General features: G+C 50.3%; 1 protein-coding gene across 2 annotated transcripts; it reads left to right on the top strand.

The window, feature by feature from the left end:
• The first annotated feature begins 7,236 nt into the window (after positions 1-7,236).
• RNF122 (ring finger protein 122) lies at positions 7,237-21,296 on the top strand. Of its 2 annotated transcripts, none has more exons than XM_040643293.1 (6): positions 7,237-7,721; positions 12,500-12,656; positions 18,088-18,133; positions 18,433-18,474; positions 19,841-19,920; positions 20,175-21,296. In XM_040643293.1, the coding sequence occupies exons 1-6, from the start codon at positions 7,697-7,699 to the stop codon at positions 20,287-20,289; spliced, it is 465 nt and encodes a 154-aa protein (XP_040499227.1). In that variant the 5' UTR covers positions 7,237-7,696; the 3' UTR covers positions 20,290-21,296. The 2 variants fall into 2 exon arrangements, with proteins under 2 accessions (XP_040499227.1, XP_008709132.1); XM_008710910.2 differs by having other exon boundaries at positions 7,241-7,721; positions 19,838-19,920.
• The last annotated feature ends 384 nt before the right edge of the window (positions 21,297-21,680 follow it).

The following is a 21,680-nucleotide window of genomic DNA, read 5'->3' as shown; positions in this document are numbered from 1 at the left end:
GGTAAACCAACCCCACGGGGTTCTAACATCTTACTCAGAAATGTAAGATGTTCCTTATCCCACGAAGCCCAGAGTGGTTCACCTTCTGATGGGTCCCAATCCCCATCTCAACCCCAGCTGTTCTTGGAATGTTCTGTTTGTGGCCAGTGGTCACTAGCCTTTGAAATGGCCTAGCATTGTTCCCTTGATCTGGCAGACACTTAAGCCCTCTGCCCAGTTCTCATTTAGCATCTGGAGATGGACTGGGGAAGGTGGCGAGCACCGCCAGTCTCTCAGGAAGGAACCTTGGAAGCCGGTGGAAACAAGTAGAAAGTGGCTTCCTTGGGCAGCAGGGAGAGGACTGTTTATCGACCACATTGTGACGGTCTGCAGACTAAAAAAAAGGAACTCTCTTCCCCCTAGGTAACTTTCCCTGAGGCAGTTTGTATTTTTGAGAATTGTGGGATTATTTGGGGTAGGGAAAAATCAGAGGGGAGGGGCCTCTCCCTGCTAGTCTCTGGAGTTCACTCACAAACTGGGTCGGGGCCGGGCAAGTCCACATCCAACACTTATGACCTGGACAGAACCTGAGCTCCTAATCTCAGTTGAGGCCAATGGCAGCCCGGAAGAGGACAAGGCAAGAGGGGCAGTAGAAATATTAACCCCGGGGGTGAGGGGGCGCCTGGGTGGCTCAGTCGGTTAAGCGTCTGCCTTCCACTGCCGTCATGATCTTAGGGTCCTGGAATGGAGCCCCACTTTGGGCTGCCTGCTCAGCGGGGAGTCTGCTTCTCCCTCTCCCTCTCCCTCTCCCTCTCCCTCTGCCTCTCCCCCTGCTCGTGCTCTCTCTCTTTCTCAAATAAATAAATAAAATCTTAAAAAAAAAATTACCCTGGGAGGAAGACAGAGTTCACTTCAAGAATCTCCACATCCCCACCTGCGAGACTGAACACAAGGCTAAGTTGTACTGGCAACTTAGAACACTCTTTCCTAGCTGCGCGCACGTTGGCCCCTAGCCCAGGGATGAGAGGACACTCGTTTGCATTAGGAGAAAGGAGAAATATGTCACAAGATCAGGAAAGGGGTCAAAGAAGTGAAGAGAGGCCAGACGCCCAGAGCAAAGGCTCCTTCTAACGTGTCCTCTGCCGACACCTGCGGGTCCAGCTAACCCCCAGCTGCCAAGCAAGACAAGGCTGTGATCCAGCTCAGCTCAGAACACACAGGTGAACGATCACGACCTCAACAACGCCAGAACTGGAAGGAATCCAGGAGCATTCTTCATTCGGTGATTTTCTGACCACGCCTCACAGAGCCCTAGCCTTTCAAATAACTTTCCATGGGGCGCAGGTACAGGGAGAGACACCCCATGGTGATTCAAACGGAGCAGATCTGTTTTTATTTCTTTTATACAGGTAGTTTCTGTTTTAAAATATTATTTAATAGAAAGATTCTGCTTAAAAAAATGGTTTGGAATCCACCAATCTTACCCAATTCTTCACTTTAAAAAGGAGAAAGCAGCCCTGGAAAGGTAAGTAACTGAAAGTCTCAGAGAAGGCACCAACACCAGGGCTCGGGTAGGGAGGGACCACTCATCGTCCACTAGATTCCATTCCATTCTCCATTTCTCGCTGTGATTAATAGAACCACCCTGAGTTTCAGCGGAGCTCATGACTGTCCACCTAGAGACTCCATTTCCCAGCCTCCTTTGCAGCTAGGTGGGACCATGTGACTAAATTCTCACCAGTGGAATGGGAACAAGAGTAATGCTCTATTTCTTACAGAGAAGACGCTGTCCCCCCCACTCTTTCATACCCTCCCTTGGGGTTGAAACGTAAGACCGGTTACTGGCAAGCCATGGATGAGCAAGGAGCACATCTCAGGATAAAGCCAAGTAGCAAGAGAAAAAAACCTGAGTCTCCGGATGGCTTTGGGAAGCCGTGCTTCCTTCTTGCCTTGCCCCTCCTTTTCTTGGAATATTTACAAGACAGAAATAAATGAGATTTTTTCGAGCCTCTGCATTTTTATGTCTCTTTGCTACAATAGCTGTATTATTTATCCATTGCTAAACATCACATTACCCCAAAACTCGGTGGCTTAAAACAACAAAAATTTATTGTTCCATAGTTTCTGTGGGTCAGGAATTCGGTGTGAATGAACTGTGTGGTTTTTTGTCTCGGGATCTCTCTTGTGGTCATAGCCAGAGTGTTGGCTCGACCCCGCAGTCACTGGAGGTTTGACTAAAGCAAAAGTATCTCCTTCCAAGCTCATTCGCATGGCTGTTCACAGGGACCTCCTGTTAGCAGAGACCTTCCGCACCTCATGGCTTTTCTGTAGATACATGTCTTTGAAGGACACTTGCAGTGCACTGTGCATTTTTATGACCCAGTCTCCAAAGTCGGGAGTTGTCACCTCTGCTTCATTCTACTTGTTAGAAGGTCCACAAGCCCAGCGCACTCTCCAGGGAATGGGAGCTCGGCTCCTCCTTTTCAGGGGAGGAATATGAAAGAATGTGTGGACATGTTTTCAAAACCACCCCAGTGACCCAGCCTGCATCCGAATTAATACACTAGACGTACTGGCTTTGGTGCAGTGGCGCTTCTGAGCCATGAGACTTCAGGATGTAGTTTGATGATAGCAATAATGAGCATTTACTGGGGGCATTTTTGTTCAGGTCATCTGCCAAGCATTTATCACACATTGTTCCTCACGTGCTCCTGTACGGTGGATTCTACTGCGAGCCCTGATTTTCCAGGTAAGGAAACAGGTTTAGCAGAGTTCACACCAGGCCAGATTCCAGAGCCTTCACTCGTAAGCACTGTACCAGCGTTGAGGAAAGGGCATGTTTGGAGAAGAGAGATGTGAGTTTGGTTGGAAATCTGTCACCAACACTTAAGAGATCTGTGATTTTTACTAAGACCTAACCTTCTTGGCCTTCCATTTTATCCAAAGGCAAAGAGCGAACAATAGTACGTGGAGGGTTGTGGTGAGGAATAAAGGAAAATACACGAAGCACTGGGCACACGGCTTGGCATGTGGTGGGTCGTCAATCAGAGGTATGACACTCCTCCTGTCTACTTTATTATCCTGTTTCCACTTGCACAAATGAGATGGTTCGGCTGTGGCCTAAAACATCGGCTTCATTCCAGAAATCCAGAGACACAGCAGGACTATGTATCCTTCCTAGGAAACACAGGACCCTAAACTCCTAGCTTCTGTTTCCTTCCCGTGTCCTTTCACGCTTATGAAGAGCATCACAGGGGCACCGGGTGGCTCAGTCGGTTAAGCGTCTGACTCTTGATTTTGGCTCAGCTCATAACTTCAGGGTCATGAGATCGAGCCCTGAGTCAGTGGACTCTTCTTAAGATTCTCTCCCTCTCTTTCTGACCCCTCCGTGGATTTCCCATATGGGTCAAGAGCTGAGGGACAGGGTAAGAAAATTGCTGCTTCACTTTCCTGGGGAAACAAGGAAATTATGAACACATTTCTTCAAGACTTGTATCAATCCCTGGAAAGCATCCTGGTACTGAGACCTCTAGGGTATCTGGACAGTGGAAGACCAGATCTTTCAAGAATAAAGTGAGTGAAGGATCTGATTTGCCCAAACATACAATGAACAACTCTCAAAGCCTTCAAAGAACCACATGATCCTTTCATGCAAACTTCTCTTAAGAAAGAAAACAGTTAGTTGGATTTAATTATCAGCTTTTCTTAAGATTTTATTTTTATTTATTTATTTATTTGTTTGTTTGTTTGGGGGGGGAGGGGCAGAGGGAGAGGCAGAGAATCCCAAGCAGACTCTGTGCTGAGCTTGGAGCCCAACATGGGGCTTGATCTTACCACCCACAACACATGACCTGAGCTGAAATCACAAGTCAGATGCCCAACTGACTGAGCCACCAGGCATCCCTTGGTTATCACCATGGTTAGCATTCCCTTCCATATTGTAGGGCTGGATTTGGAAGACCATAGAAGAGAGAGTCTTACTGAAGGTGAAATGGGGTGACCGAGTCTTCTGGCCCCGTGTTCCTCCACAGAATTAGCTGTCTCTCCCTGAAGTGGTTCTCTAGTGCTCGCAAGGCCTAAAAATGAAGGGGCTCACGGGGTGTCTAAGAGGATGTTAGGGTAGGGCAGTAGGGATGAAGAGAATCCCTGACTCCTGAGAAGGTTTCCTAGAGGCTTAGTATTACCTTTCCCTCTTTCTGTGGAAGATTTAGAAACACAATTCTACTTCAGATTCCTCAAGTAACTTCGAATATACAATCTTTCAGCCTCCTTACTGTTTCAACATCTTCCTCAGTAAAATAACCAGACGTGTCTTCCTGACTCACAAGAACCTGGGGGCCTGAACCATCATCTGGATAGGGGAGCAGGGCTACGTTACCTAAATAGTATTGATACAAAGTGGGAAATCAACTTGTCTTTGATAAGACCTTCGGTCTAGGAAATGCTGGGAGACTAAACCAGTCTTTTCGAGGATGCGCGAGACCAAAGCCCTTCAACCTGTATCTCCCCCAATCCAAGCCATCATCTGAGGCACAGCCCTGTGGCCACAATAGCCAGGAGGGATGAGGCTGAGGGACTGGGAAGGGGTGCATTGGGCTTGCCAAGTTAGAGTCCTTTAGTGCCTCAGGAGACCTTACTGAATATTTAAAATATCAGACTTAGAACAGAAATCGTTATAGAACATTCAGTCTAATGGCTGAATTCATGGTCCTTGTCAGTATGACCCAAGATGTTCACCGTCCTGACTGACGAGCTCTATCCCCATGAGAACTCCTGCTGTTCCTACCTTCAAGCCGTCTTCCCTCCTTGGGGTTCTCTTTAGTCTGAGGAGGGCGGGAAGAAGCAGCATCTCCCACTTCTTATAAATTTTTCCTTCAAAATTGGAAAATTTGTGCCCTAGAGGCTCCTGGCAGGAACTTACTGCAATCAGGCTCACTGATCAACACCTTTCGCCTGAGCCAATGTATAGAAAGAGTTATTGCATAACAATTATACAATTTAAATCCTCAGCATTGTTCCTAGAACATGGCTTAAACCTTATGGCAACTTATACACATGCACGTACATACATCTATTCCAAAAATACTTGTCGAACCAGACACTTGCAACCACAAAAGCGGTTCATGCCCTTGAAAAATCTCTTACAGGGAGGGCTCATGAAGGGTTCAAATTTAGGAAATCACCAAATTATCCTAATAATCCCATAACATACTACATTGTACGGGAAGTGTTGAGAGAGACGCAGAGATGGGGTGATGACAATGGTGAGCACAGAAGAGGTGTATTTGTATTTATTGATTTACTTTCAAATATTTTATTTATTTATTCGTGAGAGAGAGAGAGAGAGCGCCAGAGGGAGAAGTAGGCTCCCTGCTCTGTAGGGAGCCTGATGCGGGACTCGATCCCAGAATCCTGGGATCACCCCGTGGGCCGGAGGCAGACACTTAACCGCCTGAACCACCCAGGCGCCCGAAGAGGTGTATTTTTAGCTGAATCCTGCAAAATGTCAGGCGCAGAAAGAAAAGGGGCATTCAAACATAAGTGATACCATGTACAAAATCATGGTCAAGAAAGAATATCCTATTCAAGGGCCAACAACAAAAGCTTTGTGGGTGACCAATAGTACGTGAGGAAGGAGAGTGTATTTGGCATTAGGAAGACAGGCAAAGGCCAGATTGAAACCATTTGAACGGGACACTCTACAATTTGACTTCATTCAGTAAATAACAGGGACCAATAAATGTTACCAAGCAAGAGAAGTAAATGATCAGATTCATGTTTCAGTAAGATAACGCTGGCCCAACAGAGAGGCCGGATTTGAGAGTAAGATCAGAGCATTATTTCTCTCTGCATAATTGCAAGAGAATTTGGCAGGGAAGGGGTGGGGGGAGGGTAGAGACAAGGCATTCTGGGGCCCACCCTTTCACTACTGAATCAGAATCCCTGAGCTCAAGGCCTGGGAGTCTGGATATGTAACATCTCTAACAGAAGTGATTCACATGGGCTTTAAAGTCTGAGGCATAGACGAGAGTCAGGCAAGTTAGGAAGTTTTTGCAATTGCCCAATTAAGAGATGAAATGAGCTGGATCTGTACGTGATTCCGATCCTCAAGACCAGCTTATAAAGAAAAACTATTGTTTTAAGACAATTACGTAATTAGGTGCTAACCTAGTTGTGCGTACTGCTAGGTGATTTTAGCCAGGTTATTTAGTACCTTAACCCCCATGCTTCTCAATGACAAAGCACTCCTATGCATAATCTTGTTTGAGTGTCACAGATGCCTCCGAGTTAGGGAAAGTGTTTATCACCTTCAATTAACAGATTAAGCTTAATTGGGAGATGAGATTGAGTCATTCTTATTTGTTTGCTTGCTTGTTTACTGTCTGTCTCCTCAGGCACTAAACATCGCTGGAGAGTAGAACCCGGCTGACTCCGATGACCTTGATGGGTCCCCGGAGCCACAGTGCTTGGCACAAAGTAGGTTCACGGTGAATATATTCTGAATAAAGGGAAGACCGAAAGACAGACAAGACAGAGATAAACAAGCGATGCAACATCAGATAAAAAGAGAGCATTTTGGAAGGGGGGGGTAAGAGATTCAGTCTTTCCTCCAACTGTATTTATTTCAACACCTACGTGGTGCCGGATGCTGAAGACGCTGCCCTCAAGATATTGCCAATGTCGATTTCTGTGTTTGATTATGCTTCCCAGGAGCGTGGAGCCCTGATAAATCTCCCTTAAACTTCATCTTCGGGACTTAGTTCCTTGTTTGTGAAACGAGGGGCTGACCAAAAAAGAGAGGCCAACTCGACTCTGCAGGTCTCACTTTTGTAATTCATCTACTTCGACCTCTTGCTCCAGTTCCCCCTTTTGCAGCGAGCAAAGGAACGTGCTAGCCGCCACCCAGGACCAAGTCCTTGCCCAGCGAGCAGAAATGTAACCCCTCCCTAGAACTGGCTTCTCGGAGAGCTATGGAAATGCTAAACAGTAACAGCTCTGGAGGCGGAAAACAATGTGGCACTAATTGTTCCGTTTCCTCCACGTCCCTGGCGGAGGAGGCCGGCTCCCCGCCTGCTCCGAGCATCGCACGGCACAGCCTGCTTCTCTTTAGAGCGAAGTTTCCCGAGGACTGGAGAAGGCGAAGCGGGAGGCGCCCACGGTGCAGAGATGCTCTCCCCTTGGAGTGGGGCGGGCCTGCAAAGAATACCCGGGGCCAGCAGGACGGCTCTCATTGGCCGGAGGGCGGGTGACGGGAGGGGGGCGGAGTTTCTCCGGGGGAGTAAAAGAGGGAGGGGTGTGCGCAGCCCGTGTCAGTTTCGGAGTCCTGGCCGCTCACCTTCGCGCAGAGAATCGCTTGCCCAGCTTCCCGCTGAATCTTTTCCCTCCTCGGCAGGCCGACAGCCTCTGCGAACTGGGCGCCCCCACTCTGTTCTGCAGCGTTCTGCATCTCCCCCAGCCCGGGGCCCCTTCCTACATTTCCTCTGTGGTGTACTGATCCAGGGGACTTTCTGTCTGTTTTCTCCTTTTCCCTCTTTGTTGCTCTAAAACCATTCAAGCCCAAACCCCCCCTCCGGAGGGAGTTCGACTTCTCCAGAAAGGCGGCTACCACGGACTACACCGGCCCCTCCTGCGGACCCGAAAGCCGGTGCGCCCACCCCGCCTGCCCTACCCGCCTCCTGCCTTCGTTCGCCGGAGGAAGCCAGCCGAGACTTCATTGATGCACCCATTCCAGTGGTGTAACGGTGAGTCCCCGGGCCGGGAGGGCGAGCGGACGCTGGGCTGGCCGCAGACGAGGTGGGGCGCAAGGCTTGAGATCAGAGGGCTCGCGCTCTTCCTCTTGAGCTAAGTTTCTCATGAAATGGGACGGGTGAGAAAGCGTCCTGGCGCCCAACTCGGCTCTGCACAGCGCGGAATTTGAAAAAAAAAAAAAAAAAAAAAATCCGGTTTAACTCAAAGCCCGGGACCGTTTCTGAACGTGCGGGGGGCGTGGGAGCCGAGGGGTTCGCGGCCTTTGTGTGGCGGCTTCGCTCTTCTACCCCCTTCCCTTGCCTTTGTGCGCTCAAACTCTGGTCTTTGTTGTGGTTGTCGGAGGAGAATTAAATCCGCGCTCGGGTTGGGATCTCCTAGAGGGAGCTCAAGTTCCCGGCCTGGAACTTTGCAGGCTATTTTAAATATGTATACATTGCGGCGTGCGGGACGGGGCGCGGGGGCGGCTTCCTCTGTGTCTTTGTTGGCTTCTCACTGGCTGCTAGAGGGCTTTGTGCTTGGGGAAGACGCCGGATTAAAGAGCGTGTCTTTATTGGGTTGATAAAGCCTTGCAGATTTCTCGGCGCCCGGGTACCTTTGGGTGCAGGACTAGGCCGGCGGGAGCCGTGCTCTCTGGCCCCAAGGCCAGACTACGGTACCCGCTCCCGAGCCTCAGTGGTGACCGCACTTATTTTACCCAATCACTCCTCCACCCCACTCCCTACCCACCCTCCCTGGCCTGGAGTGATGCTAAATCCATCTCACCTGAGGCTTTTTGGCGTTTCAGGTGATACAGGTTGGGCTTGGGGCTGACTCCACCCAAGCTACGTTAAAGGAGGGCCTTTCTGAGCGGGTCAATTAAAAGGTATTGAATGGTATTGGATACTAATAGCTCCCAATGGCTTTGGTGTTTTGACCATGTTCCAAGGCTTGGAGTTTCTGGAGAAGTGGGGCGGGGGGCATACAGCTGGCCTTATCTCAGTATGGTCTGCTAGCTAGTTAGAAAAGAAAGAAGAAGGAAAAAAAAAAAAAACCACCCTTCTTGAGAGCAGACCCCTGCCAGATCTTGGATGAATTCTTCCAAGCAGCTTTTGTTTTAAGGCAGGGTTTGGACAGCGTGTGTATGAGCGGCCCCCCATCCCCCTCTTCCTCTTGCTGGTAGGATCTAATTTCCTGAAAATGAACCAAGCTGTGTGTGATAGGCGGGCAATGAGGGACAGGGGGCGGAGGATGGGGCTGAGGAAGGACGGTGCATCCCAGCATCTGGGAAAGATTCCCGTTGGCTGGGAAGGGGAAGCATTTCCCAGACCCACTGGTCTTTCTTGGCCAGCCCTTCTCTTGACGTCATTCCAGCTCCCAGCCTGCTCACCACCGAGATGAGACATTCTGATGTCAAGGCTTTCGTAGGTCAGCTGAGACAATGGAACAGAGACTTCAGGAGAACTAAGCTGGCTGGCACTTGATTCTGGCCCTCCTGTTTCACATGAGGTTTTTAGACCAGCAGAGAGCTTGCTGCTTTTTTGTGTCACTTAAAGTGACTGATAGATCCTGTTCTTTGACTCCGAGGAGGAAGCAGTCCCTTCCCCCATCCCTTTGTTGGGGGGAGAAATATCTGGAGTCTCTCTTTCCTGGGGTTGGTATTCTGCCCCTACAAGTTTTGGAGGAAAAAGGCCTCCTGCTGTACCTTTTGGCCAATATGTATCTTTACCATTTATTTTTAAGTATAAGTAAATGTACCATCTCCTTGGCTATGAAGCTCTTCTCACCTTCATCCTTTTATCATAAAGTCCCAAGCTCACTGACTCAGTCCTGGAACGCCAGGGAAAGGCTCTGTCAGAAGAGCTAAGATGGTCAAGGTAAACTGATCAGAGGCCCACTGAGGCCAGAGTGCCTGCAGAGTGCATATACATGTATATCCTCTCCAGTAGCCCCCGCTCTACAGTTTCCCAGGACAGGAAACCAATGAGGTTCTCTGGGACCCTACAGACAACCAGGATCTAGCTCAGAAAACCTGCATGGAGAGCCAGAATATGCGGTTAGACCCTCTTATGTCATCAGACGTTGCTGAGGTAAGGAGCCTAGAAGCAAGGGCTTCCTGCTGAACGTAACAAGGTTACGAGCTAATTGTTCATAATCTTTTCAAAGTCTTTCAGAACAAGAACTGCTACTTCTATTTTTTGTTTTCCCACAATGTCTAGGTCCGTGCAGAAATCAGCCCCTCAATAATACTTGTTGGTTGACCGGTCATTCATTAGCCGAGGGCAGTTTCTGGGCAGTTTTCCCAAATATCACTCTCCTTACTTTGAGTGGGAGCCTGTGCCAAGGGTAGCAGGTTGTCTTGAAAATCAGGAGTTATTTATCTGTCATCTAGTTAATTGAAAGCAAGCCAAATGCTAGGCGAGGCGCTGGAGAATATACACACGGCCAACCAAGTCCGCTGTCTTCAGGCTTCACTCTGGCTTGGGAGCGTTCGAGCTGGTTAGGACTCTTTTCCTTTCCGATTTCAGGATTCTAGCCCCACCTCTACTGCTGTGCCTCCCTCAGGACAGTGAAAGCCTTAGTGTTGTCTTCGTCCCTACACAGTAAAATCATCCAGTCATTCTTTGCTTTTTTATATGCAGTGTCTGTCATAGGACTTGTCCTGCAGTCAATATTTGAGTTCAGTTAAGTTGATGCTTGGAACAGCATGTGAGATGGCAAGAGCCGGAATGTGTGGTACAGGCCATGAGGCCTGTAGAATTCAGAGGAAGAGAGGGCACCCTGGGATATCATGAGGCAGGCTTGGTGGACTTCCAGAAGGGAGAGGGCGTTTCGGGCAGGGAAAAGTTGCGTGAACAAAGGCATGGAGGCAGGTTAAGGACGGATTGGACAAGAAATAATGAGATGGGTCCATGTTGGGTGATTTCTAAGACTGAGCGGGGGAGGTTGAAGAGACCCAGGGCGTGTGTGTTTAGGAGGACTCGAAGCCAGTCATGAGCTTGGGAAATACATGATGGGCTAAATTAGAGGAGGGACCAGCCATCGGTGAGGTGTCTGGGACTGAGACTCGGAATAGAATTAGGCCCAACATCTGAAAGAGGGTTGAAGGGAGGCTCGTGATACGGTCACCAGATTGATCTAGGGGATGACAAGGCATGAGGTGTAGGACATCAAAGTTGACTTCCAGTCCTTCTAAACCAGTCTTCTTCTGAGTTGTGGTAGCACTGGAAATTATAATCTAGAATTCTGAAGTATATTTATGGGTTCTGGCTCCCAACCAAGATGTCAGGCCAGTGCTCAAAGCCCGTGTTGAAGACTTGAGTGCAGAGGTCTTTGGATACAAGCCTTCTTAGCTGCTTGGCGATCGTTAGACGGGGTATTTAATGATTCTTTTTCCCCTGTCGAAGGGGGGAAAGTAAGTTTCACAGAGGCACTACGGAGATTAAATCCGTAGCCTGAGAATGTGCTTGGGATGTAGCAGGTTTATGGTAGATTGTAGTTTGCTTGTCTCCACACTTGCTGAAATCCAAGAATTGCATTAGGCATGCCTTTTGGATCACTCTTAATATTTTGTCCCGATTGTAGGACAGAACATTCCACCCGGCTTACTGTTTATATCCTGTATGTATTTTTTTCTTACTGTTAAACATTACAGGAAATTTACTAATTCTCAAAACGAGTACTCCCCAAATAGAGAGTGGCTCCAGGATTGGTTCATCCAGCAATCACTGCCATCATCTGGTCTCCCGTTTCCTTGTCCCTTCTGCCACCCTCTGCCCTTGGCTTTATATTGAACAGCTTTCTTGTCCAGCTGTAACTCGGCTGTCAGCATTCCAGTTGTCTCGGGAAGATGTGACTCTTTCCTTGTCCAGCAGAACTTCGTTCTGCTTCTGGCCAGAACCTGTCAACCTACCTACCTCCACACCAAACCCTGGCAAGGGGAAGGTGACTACAGCGATTAGTAGGCCAATCGGATTTATCCGAGCCACGGGAGAAGGGGAAGCGTCCAGTGGCTGGTCAGTGCTTCCCACATGGCATGCAAAGGACTCTGCCAAGCACCTTGTTAAAAAATGCAGATTCTGATTCATTTTGTTCAGGGTGGGCCTGAGATTTTGCATTTCCTTAAACAAAATTTTGCATTGGATGGCGATGCCACTGTGGAAACACACATCCAGGCTTTTGAGTAGAAAAGGGGAAAGTGGCCAAAGTAAGCTGCACCCCCCACAACTTTCTGGAACACTGGCCCAGCCTTGCGGTGAACAGTTTCTATTCTGGTCCTGGTGCAGCTTGTCTCCTGGAGCAGGTGGCTTCGTAAGGACGAATGACCTTTGCAACCGCACCTTGCAGTTTACAAAGCTTAGTTCTCCTAGACCTCTCGGTTTTTTGCTTGTTTTTAAATGACAAAGGGAAGCGTAGATAGGTAAGTTCTTAAAGGTCCTATCTCTAGGGAGAGGCAGTGTTGCAACCCCAATACCCATTTTGTCACCCAAGGCTCTTCGTTTAGCTGCTGCTTCTAGTTGATGGGATCAAGGCTTCTATTGGCCGATCCTTGATCCCCTAGGTGGGGATGCGGTTTTCAGTACTAGCGGTGGTATCCCATTTCGTGGAAGGCTGACTTGACCCAAGATCACAGGGCTGCTCAGCGTTAGAGCTAGGATACGGAGTTAAGCCTCTGTGTGGAAGAGGTTTAGGAACCCAGAGCCTGCTGTCCCCTCTCCATCCTGGCCGACCGAGTACCAGCAGCCGCGGTGGTAAATTTCCAACAGTAACATTTTTCCTCTCCCTTTCTTTGCAGGGTGTTTCTGTGGCCTGGGGCTGGTTAGTACCAACAAGTCCTGCTCCATGCCACCCATCAGTTTCCAGGACCTTCCTCTCAACATCTACATGGTCATCTTCGGCACGGGGATCTTCGTCTTCATGCTCAGCCTCCTCTTCTGCTGCTATTTCATCAGGTGGGTGGGGGACCTGGGGCAGGCAGGCAGGGAGAAGGAGGCCAGGGGTGGGGGGAGCCAAGTAAGACTCCCTCAGCAGAGTCCCTGGCTTCCCACTGGGGCCCCTGCTTTGAGGTCAGGGCTTAGCCTGCCCTTCGCTGGGCCCCTGAGGGCTGCTGTTTCTATTTTCATCAGCCTATCAAGTTGTCCCAGAGCATATAAGGTCACCATCGGTTGGGCTGTATCGCACCTCTTGGCCGGTTATCCCGCGGTGGCCTAGGATTACTGTCTGACCAAGTAATAGCGTGAGTCTGTCCCTTCACTGTGCCTCCACTTCCTGCTCTCAGCTCTCGGGTGCCAGGGGTAGGTGGGCATCGATGACACCCGTGGCGTGTCCCTCTGTCCTCCTGGAAGATCCTGTTGTCAGCCCTCCAGATGCTAATATTAGCAAGCTGATGTCTGCAGAGCTGGTTGTTTATTCTCTCTCATTTTTGATAGTGGGGGGGGGAACCCCCCAAAACCCTATAAAACATTACTTGTTCTTACTCCGTAGAGATGCTGGGAAGGACTTGAGCATGGCAGGGCTCCTGAGGCTAGCCAAGCTCCAGGCACTTTCTTCACCTCCTGTTGAAAGACATGGGAACTGGTGGCTGGTTTTCTACCAAAAATTTGGGGCATGACTGGTATTTAAAGTGGAAATTAAAGTAGTGTTTCTGAGGAGGGCATGGCTCTTGGTATTAACAGTTCCTCATTGCATGGGACTGCCTTGCCTACTGGGGAGTGTGGAACCTCCCTGAGCACCTTGTGGTTCTCAGCGCCATTGTGATACCCACTCCCTCCTCCCTCCCCCTCCCTCCTCCCTCCCCCTCCCCCACCAGGTACAGGTGTGCACATGCGCAGGGACACACTCTTGACCAAATGACTGCATAGCTGTGAGCTGGAGTCTTCCCAGATCATTTAAGTTAAGATGAAGGAAAGAAGGAGTTCTGGCTTCCTATTGAGATGTCTTGGTGGGTCTGAGTGCTTCACCTGGAGGCAGTCTTGGGGGAAGGCAGACAACTCGTCCCTATTCCTGAGGCTAGAAGAGCTTCCTCTCAAAAGGGGAAGTGCCCTGAGTGCCCCCAGTCAGCCGCTTTAGGCCTCTTCTTTCTCAGAACTTCAAAAAAGTTCCTGGGACTGGAGTTTTCCACTTACAAGTTTATGCAAAGAAGATAGGGGTTTATTTTCCCTCTTGTACAGTTGAGTCTAAAATTTGCATAAGTGGGAACGGAACGAGGGCAGTTTTTCTAGTAGCTCTCCATCCCCCATTTCGCTTTCCCCAAGCCTATATTTTCTTCCTCAAACTTTCTGGCTTCCTGACCACCAGCCACCCCCGTCTCCCCACACCAAGCAATGCATGCAGTTCCCCAGAGACTGAAGACGGACACATACCAAATACCAAAGGTTTATGTATGATGCTGGGGGAGGGGTCTGCAAAGGCAGCTCCGTCTGGCACACACCCACACTGCAAAGGGGGTCGAGTGAAGAAAAATCTAGAAAATCACCCTGGGCCAGGAAGTGGGTGACTAGTGTTGATTTTCTAATTCTGTCACTAATAGAATAGGTGTTTTGGGTTTTAGCTACTGTTACCAAGTGCCTTCTGTGTGCCCCGTCGTGGTTGGTGTTTTTGACACCTCCCCCTTCCCCAGCGTATGCATTAGCCCACTTCGTAAATGAGGAAACTGATGCTGAGGCAGTGAAGGGTTTGCCCAAGGTCCTGTGTCGAAGAAGATCCAGACGTGGGCTAGCCTGGTGGTCAGCAGCTAGAGTCTTTCAGATTCCATACGTGGCAAGTGGAGAAGCGGCCGTGGCATCCCCCCGCACCCCCTTTCCGCTAGAGAGCGAGGTCCCGCAGAAGGACAGGCTGCGGAGCTAGGTCTGGCTGACTTATTTTTGGCTGGCTGGAGTAAAAGAACAGAGCAGTAACCACATGATACCCAAAGCTTTCCTGACTGCGGGCCGCTTGGCGCCACCTGTCCCTTCTGTTACCCCACCTTCTGTCCTACAGCCTGCCCAGAGCCAGCTGACCCCGGGGTTTGATGGTTCCAGAGGCTCGCTGCTGTGTGGCAGCCTGTGGCTGTCTATATATAGAAAGACACACAAGCCCAGAAGCCACTTCCTCTCCCTGCTTCTCAGTTTCCTCCACAGCCAAAATAGGCCCGTGACCCCTGCTCTCCACCTGGCGAGCTCATTGGCCAACACCAGCCTCCCCTCTCCAGCTCCCCCTCACTCCTTCTTCCCTGGTCCCCAAGAGCTGACCTCTGCCCTACACAGGATGGAGGGGCCAGTGAAGTCCAAATAGGCAGGAAAGGAGCAATTATTTTCAGGACCTGGTTGCATTGTTTGTTCCAAAAGGGAAAAGGAGCCAGGGAGAGCCCACTGGCAGTGGCTAGAAATGGTCTCATTGAAATCCGAGTATTTTTAGGAGCTTTGCTCACCCGACAGCTGAGCAGGCCACCTGTCCAAAGTTGCTGGCACTGCGTCCTCCACTGGGATGGCCCAGGGGGTTTGCCTTTTGCTTTTGTTTCCCTTGCAACCTTTCTTGGCCCCCTCTCCTCACAATGTATACCTTCCTGTTCTAGAAATCTACACGCAGGGTTGAAGGCTCTCAGAGTTCTGGTGGTACTGGGCTCTGGGGCCCCGGCTGCAGGCGGGTCCTTGACCGTGACCATTGAGTGGAGCCAGGCAGATAGAAGGGATTGGGGGAGGGGACCCCACCTCCTATGAAACAAGCGGGAAGGCACAGCCCAAACTGTTGCTCAGAGCCACGTGGCAGGTGAGGCAGTGGAGACACAAAAGATGCGAGCCGGCTCGTTCTCGGAGTTAAAAAGCAGGCCCCTCACCACTTCCTTATTCACCCTCCTACAAAGCAGGTAACAGCAGCAGCGTCTCCCTCAGAAGGCCGCTGTGAGCACTTTGATAATGAGAACACTTACTTCCTTCCGCAGGTCGGTTCCCTGTCAGCCAGGTAACAGTTGTTCCTTTAGGCTTCGGATGCATCCACCCTGCCCTCTTGTTGGGAGGTGGGGACAGAGAGGCCTGCGTGTGAAAGGCTTTTCTGGACTAAGGAATTCCCTGCAAGGTTGAGGTTGGGACAGTGGGGGTCCCGGTTAAGCCTTTGGTCCAACGCGCCAATGACCAGAAACTCTCCAGTGGGTGTGTTACCCTGGGCCTTAGCCCCATGGTACGGGACTCCACCTGGACTGGAGTTCTTTAAGATTTTATTTTTAAGTAACATCTATACCTGACTTGGCTCAAACTCACAACCCTGAGATCAAGAGTCACATTTTCCACTAACTGAGCCAGCCAGGCACCCTTGGACTGGAGTTTTTTGTTTTTGTTTTTAAGATTTTATTTATTTAGAGAGAGGATGTGCAGGGGGAGGGGTAGAGGGGGAGAAAGTGGGGGGAAGCATCCCAAGCAGCCTCCATGCTGAGCAGGGAGCCTGACTCGGGGTTTAATCCCACCACCCTGAGATCATGACCTCAGCCGAAACCAAGATTCGGATGCTCAACTGACTGAGCCACCCAGGCGCCCCTAGACTGGAGATCTTACGAGGTTCTGGGTACACAGCCTCGCCGGAGCCCCTGACTTCTGTTAGGAACAGTGGCAGTAGCTGGCAGGCCGATCTGGATCTGCTCCCTCACTGGGCTTTGGGCACAGCTCTGCTGCACCTTCCCCAGCTCTGGCCTCGATTTACCTTCTCCAGGGTCCATGGAGTGAGCACCTTCTCTCAATCCTTTTGGTTGAGGCTTGTGATTCGAGATTCTTTTCCTCTAACTCAGATCAGCACTGTTAATTCTGCAAAAGGACAAATACCACAGGCTTTGGAAGTCCTCCAATCTCTATCTTAATAACCCCACTCTATTGTGCAAAAGCAGCCGTAGACAATAGGGAAATTTTTTTTTTTTAATTTTATTTATTTATTTGACAGAGACATCCAGTGAGAGAGGGAACACAAGCAGGGGGAGTGAGAGGAAGAAGCAGGCTCCCAGCGGAGAAGCCTGATGTGGGGCTTGATCCCAGAATGCCGGGATCACGCCCTGAGCTGAAGGCAGACGCTTCACGACTGTACCGCCCAGGCGCCCCGACAATAGGGAAATTTTGAGCATAGCTGTGCTCTAATAAAATCTGTGGGTACTGAAATTTGAGTTTCATGTATTTTTCATATGACATGAAACATTCTTTTGATTACTACTTTCTACCACTTAATAATAAAAAATCAGTCTCAGCTCCCAGGCCCTATAAAACAAGTGGTCAGCTGGCTTTGGCCCTTAGGCCATAGTCTGCCACACCTATTATAACTTGATGGGCTTCTGATGTTTCCAATAATCCGGATCTGGGGTAGAAGGGATCAGTGGACAGGACGCCCCATCTGGCTCCTAAGTATAGAAGCACATAGAGCTACCTGCTTCGTTTGGAAGGTTTCTTTCACTGCAAATAAAACAGCAATAAAAAAAAAATAATAATGCATAATCATAGTCCCAGCCATGAGTTGTAGCCTTGTTGATGAATGGGTGTTTCCCAGGTGGTCTGGTGGCCTCCTCAGGACAATGATGTGTCTCACCTAATAGGGGAAACCGGGTCCAGTATGTGGTACAGAGCTCAGGCTGTCTAATCTGGTAGACTCTGATTCACAGCCGCCTATGTTGCCAGTTTGGGCAAGTTACTTTACTTCTTTGGATTTCTGTTTTCCTCCTCTGTGAAAAGGAGTTTCTCAAAGTACAGGCGTATGTTTCCACCGGGATGGCCGCATAACAAGTCCTCCACAACTACGGTGTTCTTGCCACTAGTAACAATGTCTGCGTTTCTTGGCTCTTGAGAGTTAGGTCGTATGTAGGCCCGCAGCTTGAAACGGGGGGAGAATAAGAAAACAGGAGGGATCACCCGTGTTTGCCTGGTGCTGTGAAGGGGGGAGTGTGCTTTGGTTCCAGAGTGCTTACGTTCTCCAGGAGGAAAATTCTGCAGGGTCAACAGAGACGTACTTATCCTACCACCCTGACTTCATGGCAATATCCCTTTTAAGACGATCTGACTCCTTCTGTATACTCAGGAAGCAGATCGTTGATCTCTAGACTTGGGGAACCTGAAGAACGGTACTGGGAAACAGCAGGGAGTAGGCGGGAAGCATTCTGCCAGAATGTGCTCTGCCGGAATTCCCCAGTCTGTGGGACCCGCCAATAAGTGGCTTTTGGGCCTGCGAAAAAGCCCGAGGCCTTAATCCACTTGGGGTGACCTGCACAGGTCCAAACCACACTCCGTGGATCTGTGGGATGAGCTCGCCCTGTGGCAAGCGGCCTCCCCAGCCCCAGAAGAATGGCCCGCGCAGCCCGCCTGCGTCTCTTACTCTGAATGGCTCTATTCGTGCCAAAGCATAGTAACCTCTTCTCTCCGCTTTCTCTTTCTCCCCCAGCAAACTCCGGAACCAGGCACAGAGTGAACGATATGGCTATAAGGAGGTAAAGTGCTGCCTCTTCCCCTGAGACTTCCTGTCCTCCCACGTGCCCTGCTAGGGAGAGGGCAGGGTGCAGGCAGGCTGGCCTGGAACCCCCTTGGCCTCCCCCCCGGCTCCCTTGGTAGCTGACACTTAATTACTGTCCTCACTGTCTGGCTTGTCCCAGGGAGTGCCTGAAGCCTTCCCCCTCCACCAGAGGGAGAGGAAGAGCTTTCTGTACAGGGCTGGCGACTCCCTTCTTTGGTTGAGCACCTGCCCCCATGGTTGGCTGCTTCTGACACCATGCCCCCTCTCTCTTCCCAGGTGGTACTTAAAGGAGATGCCAAGAAGCTGCAATTATATGGGGTAAGCACACTGGGACAGCATGCAGGAAGGGCCCCAGCTGGCAAGGCAAACGGCAGCTTCTCCAGCTCTCAGCCTGGGCCTTTCAGGAACGTCAGACCCCGTCTTCCTACCTCCCGGGGCCAAATAAATGGGACGCGTCCCAGTAGGTCTGGAATTCGTGATGTCTGGAACCAGCGCAGGCAGAGAACCTAAATGGATCACAGAAGGGTTTGAATAAGCGGGGACACGTGACACCATGGAAGGCTGCTCTGTGTAATGTTGAAGGGGAGGGTGGGCACACCACTCCATGCCACAGACAGAGTCCAGCCACCCTTCCTTTGACCCCCATACATGCGCACTGTCCTAGCCGACTGTGGAGCTGACCCGTGTATCTGTCCCTACCGTTCTTCCCTGTTTCCCCCCAACCAGCATAGCAAGTCCTGGGTCTCCTCACACGGACTCTTCAGGAGGCCGTTTCCTCTTCTGGCCTGCTTGCACTCATGAGATCATCTAACTTCTTTCTCGAAGCTTCCATCTGTAACCACAGACACTTGTGCGTGGGGTGTCTGTGGTTGTCTGGGAGCCGGAAGGATCCACAGGTATTGCTAGACACGAAACAGCCCAGCAACGCCTCATTTCATCCCTCTTCTTTTGTTTTTGTTTTTAAATTTTATTCATTTGAAAGAGAGCGAGCAGGAGGGGAGGGGGAGGGGCAAAGGGAAAAGCAGACTCCCCGCCAAGCAGGGAGCCCAACATGGGGCTTGATCCCAGGACCCTGAGATCATGACCTGAGTCGAAGGCAGCTGCTTAACTGACTGAGCCACCCAGGCGCCCCTCGTCCGTCTTTTTGATTCCTGCTGTTGCATTTCAGCAAATGCGGGTGTCCCCTGAGCCCTCCTTGAGAGGAAGAGTTCAGCTCTGAGGGGTTAATACATAATGACAAAAAGCTGGATTTAAAGAATATTAACGGAACACCATATCCCCCTCCTTACCTCTAGTTATCGATGCATGCTCCCTTGTCAAATGTACTGGGTGAGAAAGGGTTAAAAAATGTTCTTCTAGAACAATACTGGTCAATGGAAGTTTCTGTGATGAGAGAAATGTCTGATATCTGCACAGCCCAGTATGGAAGCCGCTACGGCCACATTGCAGCTACTGAGCCCTTGAAATGTAGCTAGTGCAACTGAGGAACTAAACTTTTAATTTCAACTTCTTTTGGTCAATGGAAATATCATGTGTGGGTGAATGGCTACCCTCTGACTGAAGTTTCGGTGGCTGATGAGGAAACCGGGCCATGGCTAAGTTTTTGTGTTGGTAGGGGATGAGCTGATGCGTGAGTGTCGTTCTTCTCGTCTTCTCTCACATAGCCCCCTTCTTCCCACAGCAGACCTGTGCCGTCTGTCTGGAAGACTTCAAGGGGAAGGATGAGCTGGGTGTGCTCCCGTGCCAACATGCCTTTCACCGGAAGTAAGTGTCCACTGTGGGGAATGGGTTACCAGGGATGCCCTTTGAAAGAAAATAAGCAGGGAGCATCTTCTAGAACCTGTAATCCCGCCCCCTCCTGTCTACCCTTTGCCAGTGATAACCTCCCTACATCCTGTCTGGACACCAGGCAAGCCGGAAGGGTTGGACTGGGGCAAGGATAGAGATGTTCTGGTCTGAGAAGCAGCTGGGCTCGAGGAGACAGATGTCACCGGCTGGGTGTCGTCTTCTGTCCACAGGTGCCTGGTGAAGTGGCTGGAAGTACGCTGTGTCTGCCCTATGTGTAACAAGCCCATCGCCGGGCCCTCAGAGGCTACTCAGAGCATCGGGATCCTATTGGACGAGCTGGTGTGAGTTCTGTCTCTACCCCAAGGCCTGGAGAAGACCTCTTGCCTCCCGGGTGCCCGGTCCCTCTGCACAGCTTCAGTGAACAGGACTGTTGGGCAGTGATTGACATGCTTACCTGAAGGGGTGGTAATGCAGGGCTGGTCTCCCACCATCAGCGTGAGACCGGAGTTGCCCCACCTTTCTGCTTCCTGAAGCCTTCCTCCCTGCTACTCAGAACTAATGGCTTCCCCCATAAAGAACACTGTATCTCGGTACTGGACTGTCTACCTGCCTGTCCCTGCTGGGGAAAGCCATCCACCCTTATCTGGCTGAGCACTTGGAGTTCACCCCCTGAGGGTTCCCCTTAGGAGGACAGGCTGCCCTGACCTCGAAGAAGGGATAAGATGGGCTGTGCCCCGCCTGTAACCTCCCTCCCCTCTTCACTCCTTGCCTGGGAAGGTGAGAAGGGGAGGAAGGGATGACCAAGGAACCATCAAGGAACCAAGTGCCTCCAGCGCGGGAGGCTCTGGAGGAAGTCGGGAAGAGCAGGGACGTAGAAAAAGGAAAGTCAATGTTTACATGGGGCCTGTGGGAGTAAAGGCTGGCCGGCAGGCAGGCCGGCCTACCACAGGGTAACGGAGGGCAGATCCCTTCCCCCTGCTAGGATCTGTGGTGCTGTCCGTTCATTCTCTTCCTCGGTTAATCTCAGAGCTTCCTATTCTGTGTTGGGGTTTGAGTGCCCCTCGAGAGGAAGGGCTTGTTCTACACTCAGACGAATTCCCAGGGGCTTTTTCTAAAGGAGCAAAAGGGGCCTGGGGATGGGGGTGTCTGAAGGTTAATTAAGGAGGCAGCAGCAGATACTCTCTTCCCCTTTGTAAACAGTATTTTTATACTTCATCCCCACCATCTCAGGCTTTGTACGTGGAACCCCTGAATGGAGGGGGTGGGGTTTTCTCTCCCCCACCTGGAGTAGGTGAGGGTGGGACAAAGGTATGTATTTAAAGAAAATTAAATTTAATAACAAGTTTCTCTAACTTTTTGCCTGTGGTTGTGGCCTGTGTCTCTTGGCCCTTTTCCGCCACCAGAGGAAACAAAGTTCTCTTACTCCTCCTCACTTCCCTGAACTTCAGCACGTGCCCAAAGTTTCCTGAATCTTAAAAAGAAAAATTGATACCAGATTATTACCTGTATGCCCTAGGGCTAACATTCGTGTACGTTAAGGCCCGATTAAAAATATTCTAGAAATCAGCTGAATGAGCTTGGCTTCAAGAAAGGTGCGATGTGTCCCACCATGATGCGTGCTGGAACGCTGAGGTTAGCAAGACTTGAGATTAATCAAATCCTACACGAAATTCAAGCGATTGTGCTCTTAACACCACTCAGGGTCCAGGTTGCTACCATATAGAGGCTTGATCTCT

Source organism: Ursus maritimus, unplaced genomic scaffold (genome assembly GCF_017311325.1).
Source record: "Ursus maritimus isolate PB19 unplaced genomic scaffold, ASM1731132v1 scaffold_28, whole genome shotgun sequence".
NCBI classification, from domain to species: domain Eukaryota; kingdom Metazoa; phylum Chordata; class Mammalia; order Carnivora; family Ursidae; genus Ursus; species Ursus maritimus.
The sequence above is the reverse complement of the archived record's forward strand: the minus strand, read 5'-3'. Positions and strand labels throughout refer to the sequence as shown.